The following is a 23,078-nucleotide window of genomic DNA, read 5'->3' as shown; positions in this document are numbered from 1 at the left end:
CTTGGAGACAGAACGCGTCTCCTTCCTGAGCGGTATGACAGCTGCATGGTTCCATGGTGTTTATACTTGCGTACTATTGTTTGTATAGACGAATGTGGTACCTTCAGGCATTTGGAAATTGCTCCCAAGGATGAACTAGACTTGTGGAGGTCTACAATTTTAGGTATTTCTTTTGATTGTCTCATGATGTCAAGCAAAGAGGCACTGAGTTTGAATGTAGGCCTTGAAATAGATCCACAGGTACACCTCCAATTGACTCAGGCTAATTGACATAATTTATCAGAAGCTTCTAAAGCCATGACATCATTTTCTGGAATTTCCCAAGCTGTTTAAAGGCACAGTCAACTTACTGTATGTAAACTTCTGACCCACTGGAATTGTGATACAGTGAAATAATCTGTCTGTAAACAATTTTTGGAAAGATTACTTGTGTCATGCACAAAGTAAATGTCCTAACCGACTTGCCAAAACTAGTTTGTTAACAAGAAATTTGTGGAGTGGTTGAAAAACGAGTTTTAATGACTCCAACCTAAGTGTATGTAAACTTCCGACTTCAACTGTATATATATATATATATATATATATAAGTCATACATCGCATGATCACTTAGTCTGTGTCCAAAATTTCACCCTATTCTCTATGTACATGTAGTGCACTACTTTTGACCAGGGCCCATAGGGATGTGGTAAAAGATAGTGCACTATATAGGGAATAGGGTGCCATTTGGGATGCATGCTTAATTAATGCTTGTGCCAAAACAGTGGAAAGGCTAACACTGCACTCTTGTACCTGTGTAGTAACACTGTACTTACAATAGTGTAAACAATATTATATTAACCATAGACAATATCTATATTATTAACATGTAATAATACCTGAGAATCATTGAGTGTAATGTCTACATTCATCCATCTAACCAAATAGGGCCTTAACCAGCTGACACTCGGTGTAGGGTGTAGTTATCCTTAAACGCTGATCTTGGGTCGGTTTTCCATTTCCCCCACTAATGCTTCGGGTGAGAATTGGCAAGAGGGAATGCTAATCCTAGATCTGTACATAAGGGGAAACTTCACCCCGAAGCCGAACCCTCTGACTGCTGGGTGGCTACTGTATGCTGAGTGAGACTTTCACATTCAGCCTGACTGTAAAGTGAGAAGAAGAAGAAAAAAAGAGTTCGGTGAGAGTTCGGGAGGCTACAAATTTTGCTTACACGAGCATGTGTTGTCTATCGCAACTGCATTTCAGGAGGGGCCGCTTTCGGAACCTGAGTGCCAGAATTCCTATGTTAATACCGTAGAGAAAGAGGAAGAGTTTGTATGAATGGCTATGTATAGACCAGAGTTACGGGACGGGGGGAGTGTGTGGTGTGGATTCTGTGTGTGTTTGTGTGTGTGTGTTTCATGGCAGCTGCTCAGTGAGGACTAGGGAGAGGCGGACACTAACCTTCAGCCAGCTGTCCTTGGCCTGGTCGCTTAAACATGAGCCCTGTCCACCACACACACACGCACCCCCACGGTTATGCTCATACACAAACACGTATTTATGCTCACACACACACAGGAAGGCACTCAAAAATGCATTCACAGAATGCATATATGCACTTACATTTACATTTACATTTAAGTCATTTAGCAGACGCTCTTATCCAGAGCGACTTACAAATTGGTGCATTCACCTTATGACATCCAGTGGAACGGCCACTTTACAATAGTGCATCTAAATCACTTACTGCTGGCATTTCAAACACACACACACACACGCACACACACACAGTTCCCTAAAATAAAATTAGGCACCGAGCAAATTTCAGGTCTGCTGAGCGCAAACGTGAACATTGTGTGTTTACTATGAACACTGAGGATGTACCCGCTTTAAGTTACAGTTTTAACCGTGGCCAAATGGCTTCTGTGGCTATTTGATCATAATGTAGGCCTACTAGAGTGGCCTACCATAAAATAATCTGGAGAAAATGCATCCCATAACATTTTAACATGGAAATAGTTGTTCTATCATTCAGCCTACAGTAGCAGCCAATGTGTGGTGTTCAATGTAGGCCTACATTCCATGACACGTTTGAAAAAATATACAGGGCCTGACATTAACCTGTTTATCCACTTATCCTTCAGACAAGGAGGAGACTGAAAATGTTGTGTTGTTTGATGCAAAAAACACTTTACAAAATAAAATGCATTATTATTCCCATACCATTATTACAGAGAATCAGACAAATTATTCTACCCACTGCCTATTTAGCTTATTCAAGACTGTCTCAAAATACAACACTGCCCCTTTAAGACAAAAAACAAAACCTCTTTACATGACTCGCTTTTCAAATATGTCTAGAAATGTGCACTTTTTGTGCTCTTGTAAGAAGCAATCTTTCCCCTATTGCTAAGTACAAATTATCTATAACTGGACTATTAACTCACTAACTAGCAAAGGATATTCACAAAATGTCTACACGTGGCTACATGCAGCTCTTGCTTTGATCTCAAAACAAGCACATTTGATCTCAAAACAAGCACATTCATTCTGTAAACACAGTCCAGTTCAAAGTAAATGGCACAGCTCCATATATGGCAATGGTCTATTTGCATACAGTGCATTCGGAAAGTATTCAGACCCCTTGACTTTTTCCACATTTTGTTACGTTACAGCCTTATTCTAAAATTGATTCAGAAATAATAATAATTCTCATCAATCTACACACAATACCCCATAATGACAAAGCAAAAACAGGTTCTTAGAAATGTTTGCTAATTTATATATATTTTTAAACAAATACCTTATTACATAAGAATTCAGACCCTTTGCTATTAAATTTTAAATTGAGCTCAGATGCATCCTGTTTCCATTGTTCATCCTTGAGATGTTTCTACAATTTGATTGGAGTCCACCTGTGATAAATTCAATTGATTGGACATGATTTGGAAAGGCACAACTCTATCTATATTAAGGTCCCACAGAGCTTGCCGCCTGGCCAAACTGAACAATCGGGGGAGAAACACCCGACAGGGCCAACATCCCCGTTATTTGCAAGAGGAAGCGACGCAGGTACATAGGACAAAGAGCAGGATGCCTGGTCAAGACCCGGAAAAGGCGAGTGGGAAAGCTGCCGTTACCATCAATACTACTCGCCATTACCATCAATACTAGACGAGGTACGATCACGAATATCCTACCAACGAGACAACAAAAACCAATCAAAATCAAAAATCCTATGTTTCACGGAATCGTGGCTGAATGACGACATGGATATTCAGCTAACGGGATATACGCTGCATCGGCAAGATAGAACAGCACACTCCGGTAAGACGAGGGGGGTGGTCTGTGCATATTTGTAAACAACAGCTGGTGCACGAAATCTAAGGAAGTCTCTAGATTTTGCTCGCCTGAAGTAGAGTATATTGTTATAAATTGAAGGCCACACTACCGGCCTAGAGAGTTTTCAGCTATACTTTTCATGGCTGTTTATTTACCACCACAGACAGATGCTGGCACTAAGACCGCACTCAGTCAGCATGTACCCTGTATAAGGAAATAAGCAAACAGGAAACCACTCACCCAGAGGCGGAACTCCTAGTGGCCAGAGACTTTAATGCAGGGAAATAAAATCAGTTCTACCAAATTTCCATCAACATGTTAAATGTGCAACCAGAGAGAAAAAAATTTCTAGATCACCTGTACTCCACACACAGAGACGCGTACAAAGCTCTCCTTCTCCCTCAAACACCAGTGACACAGTCTATGAAGCAAATACTAAACTACAGGACTGTTTTGCTATCAGACTGGAACATGTTCCGGGAATCTTCCGATGGCATTGAGGAGTACACCACATCAGTCACTGGCTTTATCAATAAGTGCATCGAGGACGTCGTCCCCACAGTGACTGTACGTACATACCCCAACCAGAAGCCATGGATTACAGGCAACATTCGCACTGAGCTAAAGGGCAGAGCTGCCGCTTTCAAGGTGCAGGACTCTAACCCGGAAGCTTACAAGAAATACTGCTATGCCCTGCGATGAACAATCAAACAGGAAAAGCATCAATACAGGGCTAAGATTGAATCATACTACACCGGCTCCGACGCTTGTCTTATGTGGCAGGCCTTGCAAACTATTACAGACCACAAGGGGAAGCACAGCCGTGAGCTGCCCAGTGACACGAGCCTACCAGACGAGCTAAATCACTTCTAGGCTACCTTCGAGGCAAGTAACACTGAGGCATGCATGAGAGCATCAGCTGTTCCGGACGACTGTGTGATCACGCTCTCCCTCTGCAACTGGATCCTGGACTTCCTGACGGGCCGTCCCCAGGTGGTGAGGGTAGGTAGCAACACATCTGCCACGCTGATCCTCAACACTGGAGCTCCCCAGGGGTGCGTGCTCAGTCCCCTCTTGTACTCCCTGTTCACCTACGACTGCATGGCCAGGCACGACTCCAACACCATCATTAAGTTTGCAGACGACACAGCAGTGGTAGGCCTGATCACCGACAACGACGAGACAGCCTATAGGGAGGAGGTCAGAGACCTGGCCGGGTGGTGCCAGAATAACAGCCTATCCCTCAACATAACCGATTGTGGACTACAGGAAAAGGAGGACCGAGCACGCCCCCATTCTCATTGACGGGGCTGTAGTGGAGCAGGCTGAAACTAGAATGGTCCAAACACACCAAGACAGTCGTGAAAAGGGCACGACAAAGCCTATTCCCCCTCAGGAAACTAAAAAGATTTGGCATGGGTCCTGAGATCCTCAAAAAGGTTCTACAACTGCAACATCGAGAGCATCCTGACTGGTTGCATCACTGCCTGGTACGGCAATTGCTCGGCCTCTGACCGCAAGGCACTACAGAGGGTAGTGCGAACGGCCCAGTACATCACTGGTGCTGAGCTGCCTGCCATCCAGGACCTCTACACCAGGCAGTGTCAGAGGAAGGCCCTAAAAATTGTCAAAGACCCCAGCCACCCCAGTCATAGACTGTTCTCTCTACTACCGCATGGCAAGCGGTACCGGAGTGCCAAGTCTAGGACAAAAAGGCTTCAACAGTTTTTACCCCTAAGCCATAAGACTCCTGAACAGGTAACCAAATGGCTACCCGGACTATTTGCAAATTGTGCCCCCCAACCCCTCTTTTGTGCGCTGCTGCTACTCTCCGTTTATCATATATGCATAATCACTTTAACTATACATTCATGTACATACTACCTCAATTGGGCCGACCAACCAGTGCTCCCGCACATTGGCTAACCCGGGCTATCTGCGTTGTGTCGCACCCACCACCCGCCAACCCCTCTTTTACGCTACTGCTACTCTCTGTTCATCATATATGCATAGTAGAGGTCGACCGATTTATGATTTTTACCAATACCGATACCGATACCGATTTATTGGAGGACCAAAAAAGGCCGATACCGATTAATCGGCCGATTTCTTTTATTTTTATTTATTTATTTGTAATAATGACAATTACAACAATACTGAATTAACACTTATTTTAACTTAATATAATACATCAATAAAATCAATTTAGTCTCAAATAAATAATGAAACATGTTCAATTTGGTTTAAATAATGCAAAAACAAAGTGTTGGAGAAGAAAGTAAAAGTGCAATATGTGCCATGTAAGAAAGCTAACGTTTAAGTTCCTTGCTCAGAACATGAGAACATATGAAAGCTAATGGTTCCTTTTAACATGAGTCTTCAATATTCCCAGGTAAGAAGTTTTAGGTTGTAGTTATTATAGGAATTATAGGACTATTTCTCTCTATACGAGTTGTATTTCATATACCTTTGACTATTGGATGTTCTTATAGGCACTTTAGTATTGCCAGTGTAATAGTATAGCTTCCATCCCTCTCCTCGCCGCTACCTGGGCTCGAACCAGGAACACATCGACAACAGCCACCCTCGTTTCAGCATTACCCATGCAACAACTACTCCAAGTCTCAGAGCGGGTGACGTTTGAAACGCTATTAGCGCGCACCATGCTAACTAGCTAGCCATTTCACATCGGTTACACCAGCCTAATCTCGGGAGTTGATGGGCTTGAAGTCATAAACAGCGCAATGCTTGAAGCACAGCAAAGAGCTGCTGACAAAACGCACAAAAGTGCTGTTTGAATGAATGCTTACGAGCCTGCTGGTGCCTACCATCGCTCAGTCAGACTGCTCTATCAAATAATAGACTTAATTATAACATAATAACACACAGAAATACGAGCCTTAGGTCATTAATATGGTAGAATCTGGAAACTATCATCTCGAAAACAAGACGTTTATTCTTTCAGTGAAATACGGAACCGTTCAGTATTTTATCTAACAGGTGGCATCCATAACTCTAAATATTCCAGTTACATTGCACAACCTTCAATGTTATGTCATAATTACGTAAAATTCTGGCAAATTAAGCGGCCCAAACTGTTGCATATACACTGACTCTGCGTGCAATGAACGCAAGAGAAGTGACACAATTTCACCTGGTTAATATTGCCTGCTAACCTGGATTTCCTTTAGCTAAATATGCAGGTTTAAAAATATATACTTATGTGTATTGATTTTAAGAAAGGCATTGATGTTTATGGTTAGGTACACATTGGAGCAAGCACAGTCCTTTTTCGCGAATATGCACCGCATCGATTATATGCAACGCAGGACACGCTAGATAAACTAGTAATATCATCAAACATGTGTAGTTAACTAGTGATTATGATTGATTGATTGTTTTTTATGAGATAAGTTTAATGCTAGCTAGCAACTTACCTTGGCTTACCGCATTCGCGTAACAGGCAGGCTCCTTGTGGAGTGCAATGAGAGGCAGGTGGTTAGAGCGTTGGACTAGTTAACTGTAAGGTTGCAAGATTGAATCCCCGAGCTGACAAGGTAAAAATCTGTCGTTCTGCCCCTGAACAAGGGGAACAACCGTTCCTAGGCCGTCATTGAAAATAAGAATGTGTTCTTAACTAACTTGCCTAGTTAAATAAAGGTGTAAAAAATATATATATAAAAAAATATATAAAAATTTAAAATCGGCCAAATCGGTGTCCAAAAATACCGATTTCCGATTGTTATGAAAACTTGAAATCGGCTCTCATTAATCGGCCATTCCAATGAATCGATTGACCTCTAATTGATAGTCACTTTAACCATATGTACATACTACCTCAAATCAGCCTGTCTAACCGGTGTCTGTATGTAGCCTCGCTACTTTTATAGCCTCGCTACTGTATATAGCCTGTCTTTTTACTGTTGTTTAATTTCTTTGCCTAATACCTTTTTTGCACTATTGGTTAGAGCCTGTAAGTAAGCATTTCACTGTCAGGTCTACACCTGCTGTATTCGGCCCACGTGACAAATAAACTTTGATTTGGTCAGGGAGGTGACCAAGATCCCAATGGCACTGACAGAGCTCGAGAGCAGCCTACCACTGCTGTGTCGTCTGATGGGGGAACCTTCCAGAAACACACCATATCTGCAGCACTCCAACAATCAGACCTTTATGGTAGAGTGGTCAGATGGAAGCCACTCCTCACTAAAAGGAACATGACAGCCTGCTTGAAGTTTGCCAAAAGGCACTTGAAAGGACACTCAGACCATAGGAAACAAGATTCTCTGGTCTGATGAAACCAAGATTGAACTCTTTGACCTGAATGCCAAGTGTGACGTCTGGAGGAAACGTGGCACCATCCCTACGGTGAAGCATGGTGGTGGCAGTTTTGCAGCGGCAGGGGCTGGTCGACTAGTCAGGATTAGTGATGTACTGATATAACATTTTTGGCCGATACCCAAAATTTTCCCTTGCCAAAAAACCCGATACCGATATTAAACATTTTAGCGGCCTTTTAAGCGTTCTAGTACAGTTAAATAGTTAACACACACACGGACGCAGCGGTCTAAGGCACTGCATCTCAGTCCTTGGTTCGAATCCAGGCTGTATCACATTCGGCCGTGATTGGGAGTCCCATAGGGCGTTGCACAATTGGCCCAGTGTTGTCTGGGCCGTCATTGTAAATAAGAATTTGTTAACTGACTTGCCTAGTTAAAGGTCACACACACACACACACACACACACACACACACACACACACACACACACACACACACACACACACACACACACACACACACACACACAGACCAAAAAGTTATTTTGTTGGCATTTACGTATGGCCCCATTACCAATAAAACATAATCAAAACCTATTTCTTTCACTTACTTGCTGTGCTGTTTCATTGTTCATTTGTTCAGTCGTTTCATTCTCAACCAGGATTTCTATGGAATGCCATTTGGGCTTTGCGTGTCAAAATGTAAATAAAACACTATTTGACGTGTCAAATAAGCTTGTTGACCAATCAGGACCTGAATATGACTGCACGTCACAATTTAACGCGTTCATTCATTTTTTACGTAGTTATTACACATTGATTACACTATCACTCGTATTTCATGTCACGATTCATCGATACGTATGCTATGATGCTGGTAAAGTTGTCTCGCGCACCTACAGTGCTGGTCATAAAAAAAAGCTAGCTAGCTCATGGATGCAAACAATGTTCTTCCCAAAGACATAGCAAAACAACATAATCTGTTTCAGTAGATATAGTTAGCTAACTATATAGCTAGGTGTCATCATCTAAAACAAACCTAATCTATAAAACAGTTCTTTTTTGATTAATGGGGGTCCGACCCATCTATGTTAAGCTAGCCACAATAGTGGACTTTTATTTTGAAGGCAAACTGCATATTCCACTATTGTGCCTAATCCTTATTGTGGTTAGCTTCACAAGACATAACTCGGTCCGGTCGAGCTTCACTAGCCAGATGAAGCTTGCTGGCTGCTACTAACGTTAGCTTTTGGCAACAGGGTGAAGTAGCTGGCTTGCTATTTATTTTCATGAACTGAAGTTCAAGTTCAATAGGCGAACAACAAGTGGCAACCTTGCTAATACTTACAAGGATTCCTAAATCATTGCTAAGAATAATGTAAATGATTGCAGTTTCTACTGATCATTGTTTTCAGGCTGGTTGTATTGGTGCTAGCTAGGTACCAAGCTAAAGCTAGCTACCCCAGAAGTTGCGGTCGAACAAATTATGCTGGGGTTTGCTTGTTTGCAAACTTTTTTGTACAGCTTTGACAGTGCTATTGTACCTTTTTTGACCCAAACCGCATTCCATAGTATGTATGTCGTGAAGCTAATAGCAGTGACGCTATTACTGTGTATCTCCGGGAAGGTAACATCTGAAAAATAGCATACTTGGTAGTGTGTACCGGTGCTCGACCAATTGGCGAAAGCTAACATCACCCACGACAGAGAACGGTTGATTGTCAAGGGCAATGAATTCCATTATCTTGGCTTTAATGGATTTCCCCTTTGAGTTGTCTCGCTGAAATGTTCTTACTCTTTCAAATGACTGCTCGACTTGTTGATTGCTCGATCCACACAGCAGACATTGTGTGGGCTAGGTTATGAATGCTGTGTTGCACATGTAGCGCAAAATTTGACATGGCGTCATTACATCATGTACCTACGTTTATATAGGTATGCAAGGTTGCTTTGACATCGGTTTTTAACTTTGGCATTAAACTAGACATTTTTAGCTAATATCGTCCGATATGTTCATCGATATATCATGCATCCCTAGTCAGAATCGATGGAAAGATGAACGAAGCAAAGTACAGAGGAGATCCTTGATGAAAACCTGCTCCAGAGGGCTCAGGACCTCAGACTGGGGCGAAGGTTCACCTTCCAACAGGACAATGACCCTAAGCACACAGCCAAGACAATGCAGGAGGGCTTCGGGACAAGTCTCTGAATATCCTTCAGTGGTCCAGCCAGAGCCCGGACTTAAACCTGATCGAACATCTCTGGAGAGACCTAAAAAATAGCTGTGCAGCAACGCTCCCCATCCAACCTGACAGAGCTTCAGAGGATCTGCAGAGAAGAATGGGAGAAACTCCCAAAATACAGGTGTGCCAAGCTTGTAGCGTCATACCCAAGAAAACTGAAGACTGTAACCACTGCAAAAGGTGATTCAACAAAGTACTGAGTGAAGGGTCTGAAAACTTATGTAAATGTGATATTTCCTACTGCAGTTCTGACTGGTTATGTCACCGGTCTGCGTAGAGTACGGTCTGCGTAGAGTACGGTCTGCGTAGAGTACGGGCTGCGTAGAGTACGGGCTGCGTAGAGTACGGGCTGAATGAATGTCAATGCAATGGAATTAAAACAAATTTTATTAGTCACATGCGCCGAAGAGCGTTCGCCTACCTGGCGAGCTGGGCAACTGAATCGGGAGCACCTACCAATACAAGGCTTTATCACTGGGTTTTGTACAGAAATGTTTGGCAATCGTGTAGGAATGCCATGGAGATCAACAAGTTGGTGCCCACTGCTCTAGAAAGTTGTAGGTAAGTTCAATCTCTCACTTCTCTCAGTGGGCTAATATTTCTTCTGCACTGCAGCCCCGGGGGAGCGGCGAGACAGTCTCGGGAAACTGCGCACCCACGCACATGTGCAGCTTATAGAGACAAGTGTGATAGCACACACACCGTCCCAAGCCGTCCGCATACACACCCAACCCCACACACACACCCTCAGAGAGCACAATCTGATATATCCTACCCATCCTACCCTGTGGGGATCAGTGGTGCGTGGCTACAGCTGTTTCACAGAAGGTCACGTTACCCTGCCTTACAATCCCACCACCATCCCAAATGTCTTCACCAAGGTAATACAACGACGTCAAACACACACACACACAGGAAAGACTCAACTCCACCTTGGTGGCAACCATCTCCTTACAACCTCAGTGGGGCACCATGTAACACAAAGGGGTATTTACACACAAAAGCTTGACATTTCTGAACCAAAAAGAAGAAACAGTCCCACAACCAGATCTAAACATGGGTTAACGTTTGAATCACAGGCTGACATGAGAGAAACTACAACTTCCACTGCAACCAACCACCGAGAAGGACTACAACTATATACACATAGGTTATTACAACTCTACAATGCCGGTAATCAATAACACTATAATGATCAGCTCCAGGCTAAACTAAACGTGCAGCTAGTGGCTGCTCTGGGTCAGCAGTCTGTTCGTGTGTGTACTGTTCCTCCGTGAGCTCGCATTCAGAACAATGACGTCTTCCTTCAGGACATCCTGCCAACCCCCCCCCCCCCCCACACACACACACACACACACACACACAGACAGAGGGTCGTATAACGGGTTAAGCCCAGTCAAACAGTAACCATTAAAGGAAGAGGAATCCCAACAAAAGGAAGGAATGCCATGAAAACAACTGACTACCACTTGCGTCACCCTTGAACCCACAGACACTTTCCTGTAGTCTACTGTAAACCTGCTCTACAGGGTTCTGTCTGCCAAATGGCAAGGCTCCATCATGCCAACAATGTATTGCCATGTATCTATCTCCACACAAACATAATTCAAAGGTTTTCAAGTCAAATGAATCACTACTATTTCAAATACTTATTTACAAGCCCTTCCCAACAATAAATATAGAAATAATAACACAAGGAATAAATACATGGATACTGGTTGCAATCCATTGAATACCACTGCGATAGCTTCCTGTGATATTTTAACTCGTACCTCCTTTTTGGGGGGGAATGGGGATATATACTATGGGTAAACTGTAATATTATTTCATTCAAAAATGCCCCCCCCCCCCCCCCCCCCATTATGTAATTAAAAAATATTTCAAGCCTGGTTTACAGCAGAGATTACTTTGTGTTTTCCGAAACATTTATAGGACAAACATGTAGATGGATTTGAAATGTAGGTCAGTATATGAATTTGGGGTATCACTTTACAATAGGGAATACAAGCCAAGTCGATACAATCATGCATAAGCCTGCATACTGTAGTGTACAATAACTAGTAGGGACAATGTGGTGTTATTAGTGGTGGTTTTTGCCAAATATATTTTCAATTAATAATTTCGTTTAGTTCCTCTTAAACCCGGTGGTTTCCTCATTAAACGACAACATACAGTATTTCTGCGAATTCAGCACTTCCAAATTTCGCACGCTTATCTATCCCATATTTTTTTAAACATGACAGCAGTGGCTTAGCTCCTGTCTGTGTACCTTTTAAATGTTTAATTATTCTGTGTGAAGAGTATCCAGTTTACCTTCCACAGCCTAATAGGCAGGACGGGACAACGCCAATTTGAATAGAAACAGCCTGTCCCCCACAACAGAAAGCCATTCACACACACACACACACATACATACATACATTGGGGAGCGCTGTGAAGTAAACAATGCAACATTGTTACCCCATTTTGTGACAACGCAGGGGTGGAATGTGTCTTGTTGTGGCCACCACAACTCGTTGCTATCATCAAGCCACTTGCACAGTATGCATTTGCTGCAATTTCGTAAGGACCCTTCAGAAAAATGTTACCATAGCCCTCACCAGAAACGATGTGCGTTGTTCCGACCGGTGTCCCCGTCCCCGGAGCTTCTGTTCATGCCGGATGCCGTCTTTCCACTCGATGTAAAAAGAGGAATGCTTTGTTGTCTCGATGTAGTAGTTTATTATCTCCAATGATATCACCTAAATCCGCGAGGATGTTGCTCCCGCCATGGCTATCGAGGATTCGAAGTTAGAACCTTTGTGGGGGGGACAGTAGCGAGTGAACTGTTCCCTTTTCGGTTGGAGAACATACCAGCGTGAGAAACAGATGATGACGATGGATCGGTGTTGAGGGGTGTGTGCCTGCCTGACTACTGCTTGCTGACGGTGCCACCACCACCGTGTCATCGAACGTATTTTTTTCAGACAGAAGAATTTCAACCCTGATCACTAGGGGAAATAGCGCCACCCACTTCGCTATGATCGCCAGTTCATTGTTAGAAACTTCATTAAATTACCGAACTGTTTAAAAAAATATCGAGTTACATAGTACCCGCAAAACACCAGTCTCAACGTCAACAGTGAAGAGGCGACCTTGGGATGCTGGGCTTCTAGGCAGGGTTCCTCTGTCCAGTGTCTGTGTTCTTTTCCCCATGTTAATCTTTTATTTTTATTGGCCAGTCTGAGATGGCTTTTTCTTTGCAACTCTGCCTAGAAGGCCAGCATCCCGGAGTCGCCTCTTCACTGTTGACGTTGAGACTGGTGTTTTGCGGGTACTATTTATTGAAGCTGCCAGTTGAGGACTTGTGAATCGTCTGTTATTCAAACTAGACACTCTAATGTACTTGTCCTCTTGCTCAGTTGTGCACCGGGCCTCCCACTCCTCTTTCTATTCTGGTTAGAGCCAATGTGTGCTGTTCTGTGAAGGAAATAGTACACAGTGTTGTACGAGATCTTCAGTTTCTTGGCAATTTGTTGCATAGAATAGCCTTAATTTCTCAGAACAAGAATAGACTGACGAGTTTCAGAACAAAGTTCTTTGTTTCTGGCCATTTTGAGCCTGTTATCAAACCCACAAATGCTGATGCCCCAGATACTCAACTAGTCTAAAGAAGGCCAGTTTTATTGCTTTTTTAATCAGAACAACTGTTTTCAGCTGTGCTAACATAATTGCAAAAGGGTTTTCTAATGATCAATTAGCCTTTTAAAATTATAAACTTGGATTAGCTAACACAACGTGTCATCAGAACACAGGAGTGATGGTTGCTGATAATGGGCCTCTGTACGCCTATGTAGATATTCCATAAAAAATCTGCTGTTTCCAGCTGCAATAGTCATTTACAACTTTAACAATATCTACACCCTATTTCTGATAAATTTTATGTCATTTTAATGCTTTTCTTTCAAAAACAAGGACATTTCTAAGTGAGCCCAAACTTTTGAACGGTAATATACTCAAGAGAACATTCCTGGTCATCCCTACTGCCTCTGATCTGACAGACTAAATAAATGTAAACAATTAAAATGGTGCCGTCTAGTTTGCTTAACATAAAGAATGTGTGAAGTGATTTTTACTTTTGAGACTTAAGTATATTTGAGCAATTACATTTACTTTTGATACTTAAGTATATTTAAAACCAAATACTTGCAGACTTTTACTCAAGTAGTAAATTACTGGGTGACTTTAACCTGAGTCATTTTCTATTAAGGTATCTTTACTGTTACTCAAGAATAACAATTGGGTACTTTTTCCACCCCTGGTCGTTAGATACTTCTTTGCTCTTCAACGTCACTTTTATTCACGGAAGACCTCCTCTGACTGTGACCGCAAATAACTTCAGAATGAAGTTGACCAAAAATACAAATTGTTACCAACAAGTGAATAATACAAAGACGCCTCCATTTAAAACCCAGATGACTGCATCTAAAGTTCAATGGGTTTCCATCGCATTTTCAACTCTCCCGATGGCTTTCTACCGAGATAAAGTTAGTTTTATATTCACCCATTCGGACATTTAACAGACATTCAACAGACGTTCGCCAAAAGCCATTTAAAGTTTTAAAAATCAATAACTTGTCCGTTTGTAACAGGATCATCAAACTATATATGATATATTCTATAAATGTCTAGCATACATTACATTTACATTTAAGTCATTTAGCAGACGCTCTTATCCAGAGCGACTTACAAATTGGAAAGTTCATACATATTCATCCTGGTCCCCCCGTGGGGAATGAACCCACAACCCTGGCGTTGCAAGCGCCATGCTCTACCAACTGAGCCACACGGGACCATACTTTTACAACCTTTGTTTTGAGGACAAATTCCAGTTTAGATTTTATAGAAATACATAACATCTATAAAATGCTATATAAAGCGGTATAAATCAATAACTTATTCACTGTTTGTCACAGCAACATCAAACTAGGTATGATTTATTCTATAAATGTCTAGCATACTTTTACAACCTTTGCTTTGAGGAAAAATTTTCGTTTTTTTTTATAGAGGGCATGTGGTCAAGGTTCTAACGAGTCTGTTATACCCTATTAGAAGGGGCCTGGCAGAAAATTCTACATCTTCAGTCATATTAAATTAGATTACAGGAAAAAACTACAGGATGAAGGGGTCAGGCCTTACTAACAAAGAAGACAGGTGGATGGATCAAGAGGACCAAGATAACCAAGAGGATCAACATGGACATTCCACAGTGAACCGTAACATACGTATATACTGTATATATATATATTAGCATGGGAATTGAAAGATACCAGAGGGTGGATAACAAAAAAAAGCACTAATATAAGAAATAGACGGTACATGTTTGGTTTTTGGGCTGAATGTATGCAGTCGTGGCCAAAAGTTTTGAGAATGACACAAATATAAATTTTCACAAAGTTTGCTGCTTCAGTGTCTTTTAGATATTTTTGTCAGATGTTACTATGGAATACTGAAGTATAATTACAAGCATTTCATAAGTGTCAAAAGCTTTTATTGACAATTACATGAAGTTGATGCAGAGTCAATATTTGCAGTGTTGACCCTTCTTTTTCAAGACCTCTGCAATCCGCCCTGGCATGCTGTCAATTAACTTCTGGGCCACATCCTGACTGATGGCAGCCCATTCATGCATAATCAATGCTTGGAGTTTGTCAGAATTTGTGGGTTTTTGTTTGTCCACCCGCCTCTTTAGGATTGACCACAAGTTGGTACCATTCTTTATTCATGGCTGTGTTCTTAGGTAAAACAGCCTTGTCCTCGTCAACACTCACACCTGTGTTAACGAGAGAATCACTGACATGATGTCAGCTGGTCCTTTTGTGGCAGGGCTGAAATCTTTTTGGGGGGATTCAGTTCATTTGCATGACAAAGAGGGAGTTTGCAATTAATTGCAATTCATCTGATCACTCTTCATAACATTCTGGAGTATATGCAAATTGCCATCATACAAACTGAGGCAGCAGACTTTGTGAAAATGTATATTTGTCATTCTCAAAACTTTAGGCCACGACTGTATATTATGATTTGCCTCTAAACTGAACCCCTCCACAATCTACTGCCACTAACCATTAAAAACTGGGACTTCATCTAGTCTGTCCCTATGCTATTTGCTCTCTTAAACTGCTAGCACAAAGCCTACGTGAAAATGTGTTTTTTTACAAAAGATGATGAAAAAAAATATGAACTGTCCCATATCAGCTCTACATAATTCAGCAGGGAGGTGTGCAACTACTACACATTATACCCATTATACCAGTGTAGAAACTACGTCGCCTACGTAGGTATCACCATATCCCTTTCAATTCACATTCCTTGCAGAAATAACTATTTGCAAAACTTTTAAAACGTCCAGAAAGACAGTGGTTTGTTTAACACTTTTTTGGTTACTACATGATTTCTATTTCATAGTTTTGATGTCTTCACTATTATTCTACAATGTAGAAAATAGTAAAAAAATAAAGAAAAAACCTTGAATGAGGAGGTGTCCAAACTTTTGACTGATACTGTATTTATATAATCTAATGAAGTTAGACCTATAAACTTGTTTATACAGTGGGGCAAAAAAGTATTTAGTCAGCCACCAATTGTGCAAGTTCTCCCACTTAAAAAGATGAGAGAGGCCTGTAATTTTCATCATAGGTACACTTCAACTATGACAGACAAAATGAGAAAAAAAATCCAGAAAATCACATTGTAGGATTTTTAATGAATTTATTTGCAAAATATGGTGGAAAATAAGTATTTGGTCACCTACAAACAAACAAGATTTCTGGCTCTCACAGACCTGTAACTTCTTCTTTAAGAGGCTCCTCTGTCCTCCACTCGTTACCTGTATTAATGGCACCTGTTTGAACTTGTTATCAGTATAAAAGACTAAATACTTTTTTGCCCCACTGTATATACCATTATACCAGAACATTTCGAACCAGTTTTTAATAAAGTAGTACAATTTCAAGTGACTGTATGTTTACAGTTGTTTCTGATTAATAAACAATGACATGCTAGCTAGTGGGTGGTAACATTCAAATAAAACCCAGCCCTGAAACAAAACGTTTGGCTGAAAAGAATATCATAAGAAAAGACACAAATTTCACACAGATTTGCACGAAGTGGGCCATTTGGATTTGTCACTTCAAGCCCAAATATATCATACTTTGACTAAAACTATGACTTATTGACTTAAATAGTTGTGGAACATCACGGGTAAGCTCTAGCCATCATCTTTCATCTCGAAAATGTGGGAAAAAACAGAAACAAAACATGTATATTCCAAATGCTAAAATGAGAAATGAAATTTGTCATAAAATTGCTCATTTCTCTTCGCCCCATGTCAAAATGTGTATAGAATTGCAGAGTTGCTTTAAAGATCAAGATAAAACCCAACTAATCCTTTTGAAAACAGCCTATGTTTAATCGATATGAGTCATCAACATTTATTCTAATGTCAAAATTAACTACAAAGTGTGAATAGGATAATTTTGGTAATAAAGTTAGTCTTGTCTAAAACAGAGTTTGAAACCTGAGTGCATCACAACGGGTAAATTAAAGTTGATTTTGGATTACATTATGTCAACAATTCATGCCTGGTTCCCACTGGAACATCTTCCAGTGGAAATACCCCATCCATGGTGCCGCAATGGACTACTCCTGGGCCTGGGTGAGTAATGCCAACCAGTCAGTACCATGCTGGCACATGCAGGGATGCAAACTAGTCACCTTTCGGGGGAATTCGCCGTTTTGAATCCAAAAATAGGTGACCTACGTGATTCGTGTGGATCCGAGGGGGGTTGGACCACTCCTGGCTGTAAGAGAACGAGTGGTGAACGTTTGGAGCAATACTGACTGTATCCAAAGCTCAGCCAATCGTTGACATAACAACAGAGTGCAGCACACGACTGAAGAGAGATGAGACAATCAATTTTCTAGTTACCACATCAGCTTTGGAAAGACAGTAGACATTTTACAGCATCACGTCCCCTGAAGGAAAACGAAGAGGTAGGTGAGAAGCCTGACCACGGAGACGGGGCTGAGAAGGTGATGAAGCGTACTTCATGAGGTGTAACCGAAAAACAATGGTCCATGAGGTGTAAGCGAAATTAAATAACGTTATCTTGCTTGCTGCATCGAATTATCCGTTATTTAGCCAGAGAAATGTTGAGCAACATTAGCAAACTTAACTGATCAAATAATTGAGTTTATGGTGTGAAAACTAGTTGGCTAATAAAGTCAGACAGCTAACTTTAGCTAGCTAAAGTTACAACATCAGATGAGCTAACATTAGTAACCTAACCAATTCGCTATAGTATTAACTGGTATAAGGTTACGACTCCTTGCCGTTCATAAGGTTAAAACAAGTTAACATTAACTGCTTCCCTGGCAATCTGTGTGAAATGTCGACTAGTTAACTAGCTAACGATCAAACTATTATCAGTGAACTAATGTTTTCCCTCTACAATATGGTTAATTTTCAGAATGAGAGAATTAGGTGAAAACGAGGCATTGCTTGTTAAACAAGTGGATTCAGGGATCAAGTGTAGCTGGAGCTGGATGCCACAATATAGAGCAAAAATAGAAGGCCTGTTTGTTTCATTCTATTTCTACTTTAAGATGTTTTTTTCCCAAGTGCAATATTTAGATGTGTGTGTGGTCACAAGCGTTCAATTATAAAGGCTGTCATGGCTAACTGCAATATTAGTGTATTGTTTTTTTCTCAAGACTTGAGTGTCATTTGCAGTAAAGTTTAGGCAACGAATAATATTGGTTAGCTTTCTTAAATTTTTTTTAGCCGTGAATTAGGTTCACATTAACCACTGTTTATTTTGCACACAGACTGAGCATGTAAACTCAGCAAAAAAATAAACGTCCTCTCACTGTCAACTGCGTTTATTTTCAGCAAACTTAAAATGTGTAAATATTTGTATGAACATAACATTCAACAACTGAGACTGTTGCCGGTGATGTCTGGTGAGGACCTGCCTTACAACAGGCCTACAAGCCCTCAGTCCAGCCTCTCTCAGCCTATTGCGGACAGTCTGAGCACTGATGGAGGGATTGTGCGTTCCTGGTGTAACTCGGGCAGTTGTTGTTGCCATTCTGTACCTGTCCCGCAGATGTGATGTTCGGATGTACCGATCCTGTGCAGGTGTTGTTACACGTGGTCTGCCACTGCGAGGACGATCAGCTGTCTCCCTGTAGCGCTGTCTTAGGCGTCTCACAGTACAGACATTGCAATTTATTGCCCTGGCCTCATCTGCAGTCCTCATGCCTCCTTGCAGCAGGCCTAAGTCACGTTCACGCAGATGAGCAGGGACCCTGGGAATCTTTCTTTTGGTGTTTCTCAGAGTCAGTAGAAAGGCCTCTTTAGTGTCCTAAGTTTTCATAACTGACCTTAATTGCCTACCGTCTAAGCTGTTAGTGTCTTAACGACCGTTCCACATGTGCATGTTAAGGAATTGTTTATGGTTCATTGAACAAGCATGGGAAACAGTGTTTAAACCCTTTACAATGAAGATCTGTGAAGTTATTTGGATTTTTACGAATTATCTTTGAAAGACGGTTTAGATCACTTTTTTTGTTATTTAATTAGATAAAACCTACATTTACCCCTAGCAGGGATTATTTTATCATGTTTTGGTGCAAAAAAAATAAGTGTCACGTTTTGGGCCCTCACCAGTTTGCATCCCTTTACATGTCCCTTGTGAATTAGCTGTGAATCATAATCTCTGATTGGTTATGTTAAACTGTGTATTTACTGTTGGCTTCCATAACTGTATGGTGACAGTCTTTCTCTCTCTCCCTCACTCTCGTTCTCTGTGATTGGAGCTGGGTTAGATCTGTAAATCAGGCTCCTTCATGACCAGTATTTGTGATGAGAGGAGCCTGGAGCTGATCTACTGGCACTGGCAAACACCTCAGAAGGGACAAATGGGATTACTAATAAGATAGGACATCACAAGTGTTTAGTAATATCAGAACCAGAATCACCTTTATTCGTCAAATACATTTGCATATACAGGAAAATAGTGCTGCCACAATTAGCAGAATTTGCAGACGGACAATAAACTGAATATACGGACAAGATAACACCACCCTTTCAATACATGTGTCACTCATCAACTCCTGAATTGGGAAAGACCTTGTACATAAAAATGATAATAAACACATTATTAATGTTTATTGTATTTTGTTATTATTAAATCGAATGGTACTATCAATGGGGCGGGGACACACATACCCTACAGGAAGGTATGACGACTGACATATTCGGCAAGGTAACCCCAGCACCACCAGACAAAATGTTGATACAGTAGGTACAGTATCTGTATCGGCTGTTAATGACAATAAAAGATGAAAGACAATATTTGCACGTTGTTATATTAGCGCACTGCTTCTACACTAGTAGATGATCATTGAGACTCTTGGAAGAATGTTCTATGGACATGATTTGAAAGTATAACTTTTTGGACGACATGGATCCAATTATGCCTGGTGAAAATCAAACACTGCATTCCCCAGTAATGCATTCCTCTGCATTCCGCCATGCCATACCCTGTGGACAGTGCTTAATTGGAGCCAATTTCCTCCTATAACAGGACAATGACCCAAGCACAGCTCCAAACTATGCAATAACTATTTAGGGAAGAAGCAGTCAGCTGGTATTCTGTCTATAATGGAGTGGCCAGCACAGTCACCGGATCTCAACCCTGAGCTGTTGTGGGAGCAGCTTGACCGTATGGTACGTAAGATGTGCCCATCAAGTCAATGCAATTTGTGGGAGGTGCTTCAGGAAGCATGGGGTGAAATCTCTTCAGATTACCTCAACAAATTAACTAGAATGCCAAAGGTCTTCAAGGCAGTAATTGCTGCAAATGGAGGATTCTTTGACGAAGCAAAGTTTGAAGGACACAGTTGTATCCCTTTGAGCATGGTAAAGTTATAAATTACACTTTGGTTGGTGTATCAATACACCCAGTCACTACAAAGATACAGGCGTCCTTCCTAACTCAGTTGCCAGAGAGGAAGGAAATTGCTCAGGGATTTCCCCATGAGGCCAATGGTGACTTTAAAACATCTACAAAGGGCCTCCCGGGTGGCGCAGTGGTCTAGAGCACTGCATCGCAGTGCTATGCTGCGCCACCAGAGTCTGGGTTCGCGCCCAGGCTCTGTCGCAGCCGGCCGCGACCGGGAGGTCCGTGGGGCGACGCACAATTGGCTTAGCGTCGTCCGGGTTAGGGAGGGTTTGGCCGGTAGGGATATCCTTGTCTCATCGCGCTCCAGCGACTCCTGTGGCGGGCCGGGCGCAGTGCGCGCTAACTGAGGGGGGCGGGTGCACGGTGTTTCCTCCGACACATTGGTGCGGCTGGCTTCCGGGTTGGAGGCGCGCTGTGTTAAGAAGCAGTGCGGCTTGGTTGGGTTGTGCTTCGGAGGACGCATGACTTTCGACCTTCGTCTCTCCCGAGCCCGTACGGGAGTTGTAGCGATGAGACAAGATAGTAATTACTAGCGATTGGATACCACGAAAATTGGGGAGAAAAGGGGATAAAAAAAAAAAAAAAAAAAAAAAAAAAAAAAAAAAAAAAACATCTACAAAGTTTAATGGCTGTGATAGGAGAAAACTGAGGATGTTTTTTTATTTGTTTTATTTCACCTTTATTTAACCAGGTAGGCCAGTTGAGAACACGTTTTCATTTACAACTGTGACCTGGCCAAGATAAAGTAAAGCAGTGCGACACAAACAACACAGAGTTACACATGGGATAAACAAACGTACAGTTAAAAACACAATAGAAAAATCTATATACAGTGTGTGCAAATGTAGTAAGATTAGGGAGGTAAGGCAATAAATAGGCCATAGTGGTGAAATAATTACAATATAGCATTAACACTGGAGTGATAGATGTGCAGAAGATGAATGTGCAAGTAGAGATACTGGGGTGCAAATGAGCAAAATAAAATAACAATATGGGGATGAGGTAGTTAGGTGGGCTATTTACAGATGGGCTGTGTACAGGTGCAATGGTTGGTAAGCTGCTCTGACAGCTGATGCTTAAAGTTAGTGAGGAAGATATGACTCCAGCTTCAGTGATTTTTGCAATTCGTTCCTGTCATTGGCAGCAGAGAACTGGAAGGAAAGGCGGCCAAATGAGGAGTTGGCTTTAGGGATGACCAGTGAAATATACCTGCTGGAGCGTGTGCTACGGGTGGGTGCTGCTATGGTGACCAGTGAGCTGAGATAAGGCGGGGCTTTACCTAGCAAAGACTTATAGATGACCTGGAGCCAGTGGGTTTGGCGACGCAAAGGAAGTGAGTGCCAGCCATCGAGGGCATACAGGTCACAGTGGTGGGTAGCATATGGGGCTTTGGTGACAAAAAGGATGGCACTGTGATAGACTACATCCAATTTTCAGGATGATATCTATGAGGGTGCCCACGTTTATGTATCAACCACATTGTAGTTACTCCAAAATACTAACCTAATTGACAGAGTAAAAAGCCTGTACAGAATACAAAAACTGGAAGATGAATTCAACCCTTTTTGAGGCTATATAGGTAATTATCAATAAAACATCACAATAAGGTGCAGAGCCTTGGATTTGCCTGCTGTGGGGCAAGGAGACCCCCAGCTCCTCTAAAACCATTGACAACTATGTGCCATTGCCAATGGCTTGTTAAATAAATGGTAACTATTTGGTTGTAATATCATCACCTCTTGATGAGCATAGTCAGAACTATAAATGTCCGATTATTCCATACAAAACAATTGCACATTTTTAACTCTATTATCCAAGTAACTGCATACTTTAAATGATCAGTAAACATCAACTGATCATGTAATTTCAGGTACGTGAGGATAGCCGACCCACAATATATCTCAATATTGGCCACCATAAATTGGATATTTCAGTGATATAAAATAAAAGTGAACGATACCTCAGAAGTATGAGTGGTTTAGGTTAATTTCCCATCCTTTGTGGGCTCTGCCTGTCAAGAAGCCGAAGGGCGCATTTGCCGATGTACAAGCTGATCATGTTTACTTAGCAAGATACCGGTAGAAACTTTGTACAGTTGACTAAACATAAGTAAGTAGACCTAATGTACTTTTTTCTCCAACTAACGTAGGCAATACCTTGCTAAGCTAGCTAATGTTATCACCTTTTCAAAATTGTTTTTAAGAGTGTTTAATCACGATTGC

The 23,078-nt window shown here is 41.6% G+C and overlaps 1 protein-coding gene across 2 annotated transcripts in view; it reads right to left on the bottom strand.

The window, feature by feature from the left end:
- Positions 1–12,846, bottom strand: part of LOC139540383 (cyclin-dependent kinase 17-like) — a 53,310-nt gene extending 40,464 nt beyond the window's left edge. For both annotated transcript variants that reach the window (XM_071344167.1, XM_071344168.1), the window contains exon 1: positions 12,448–12,846. In XM_071344167.1, the coding sequence (XP_071200268.1) occupies positions 12,448–12,503 (56 nt within the window). In that variant the 5' untranslated portion in view covers positions 12,504–12,846. The remainder of the gene's footprint in view (positions 1–12,447) is intronic.
- Positions 12,847–23,078: the final 10,232 nt, after the last annotated feature.

This window comes from Salvelinus alpinus, chromosome 15, assembly GCF_045679555.1.
Source record: "Salvelinus alpinus chromosome 15, SLU_Salpinus.1, whole genome shotgun sequence".
Lineage (NCBI taxonomy): Eukaryota > Metazoa > Chordata > Actinopteri > Salmoniformes > Salmonidae > Salvelinus > Salvelinus alpinus.
Note: the sequence above shows the minus strand (reverse complement) of the source record. Positions and strands in the feature narration are given on the sequence as shown.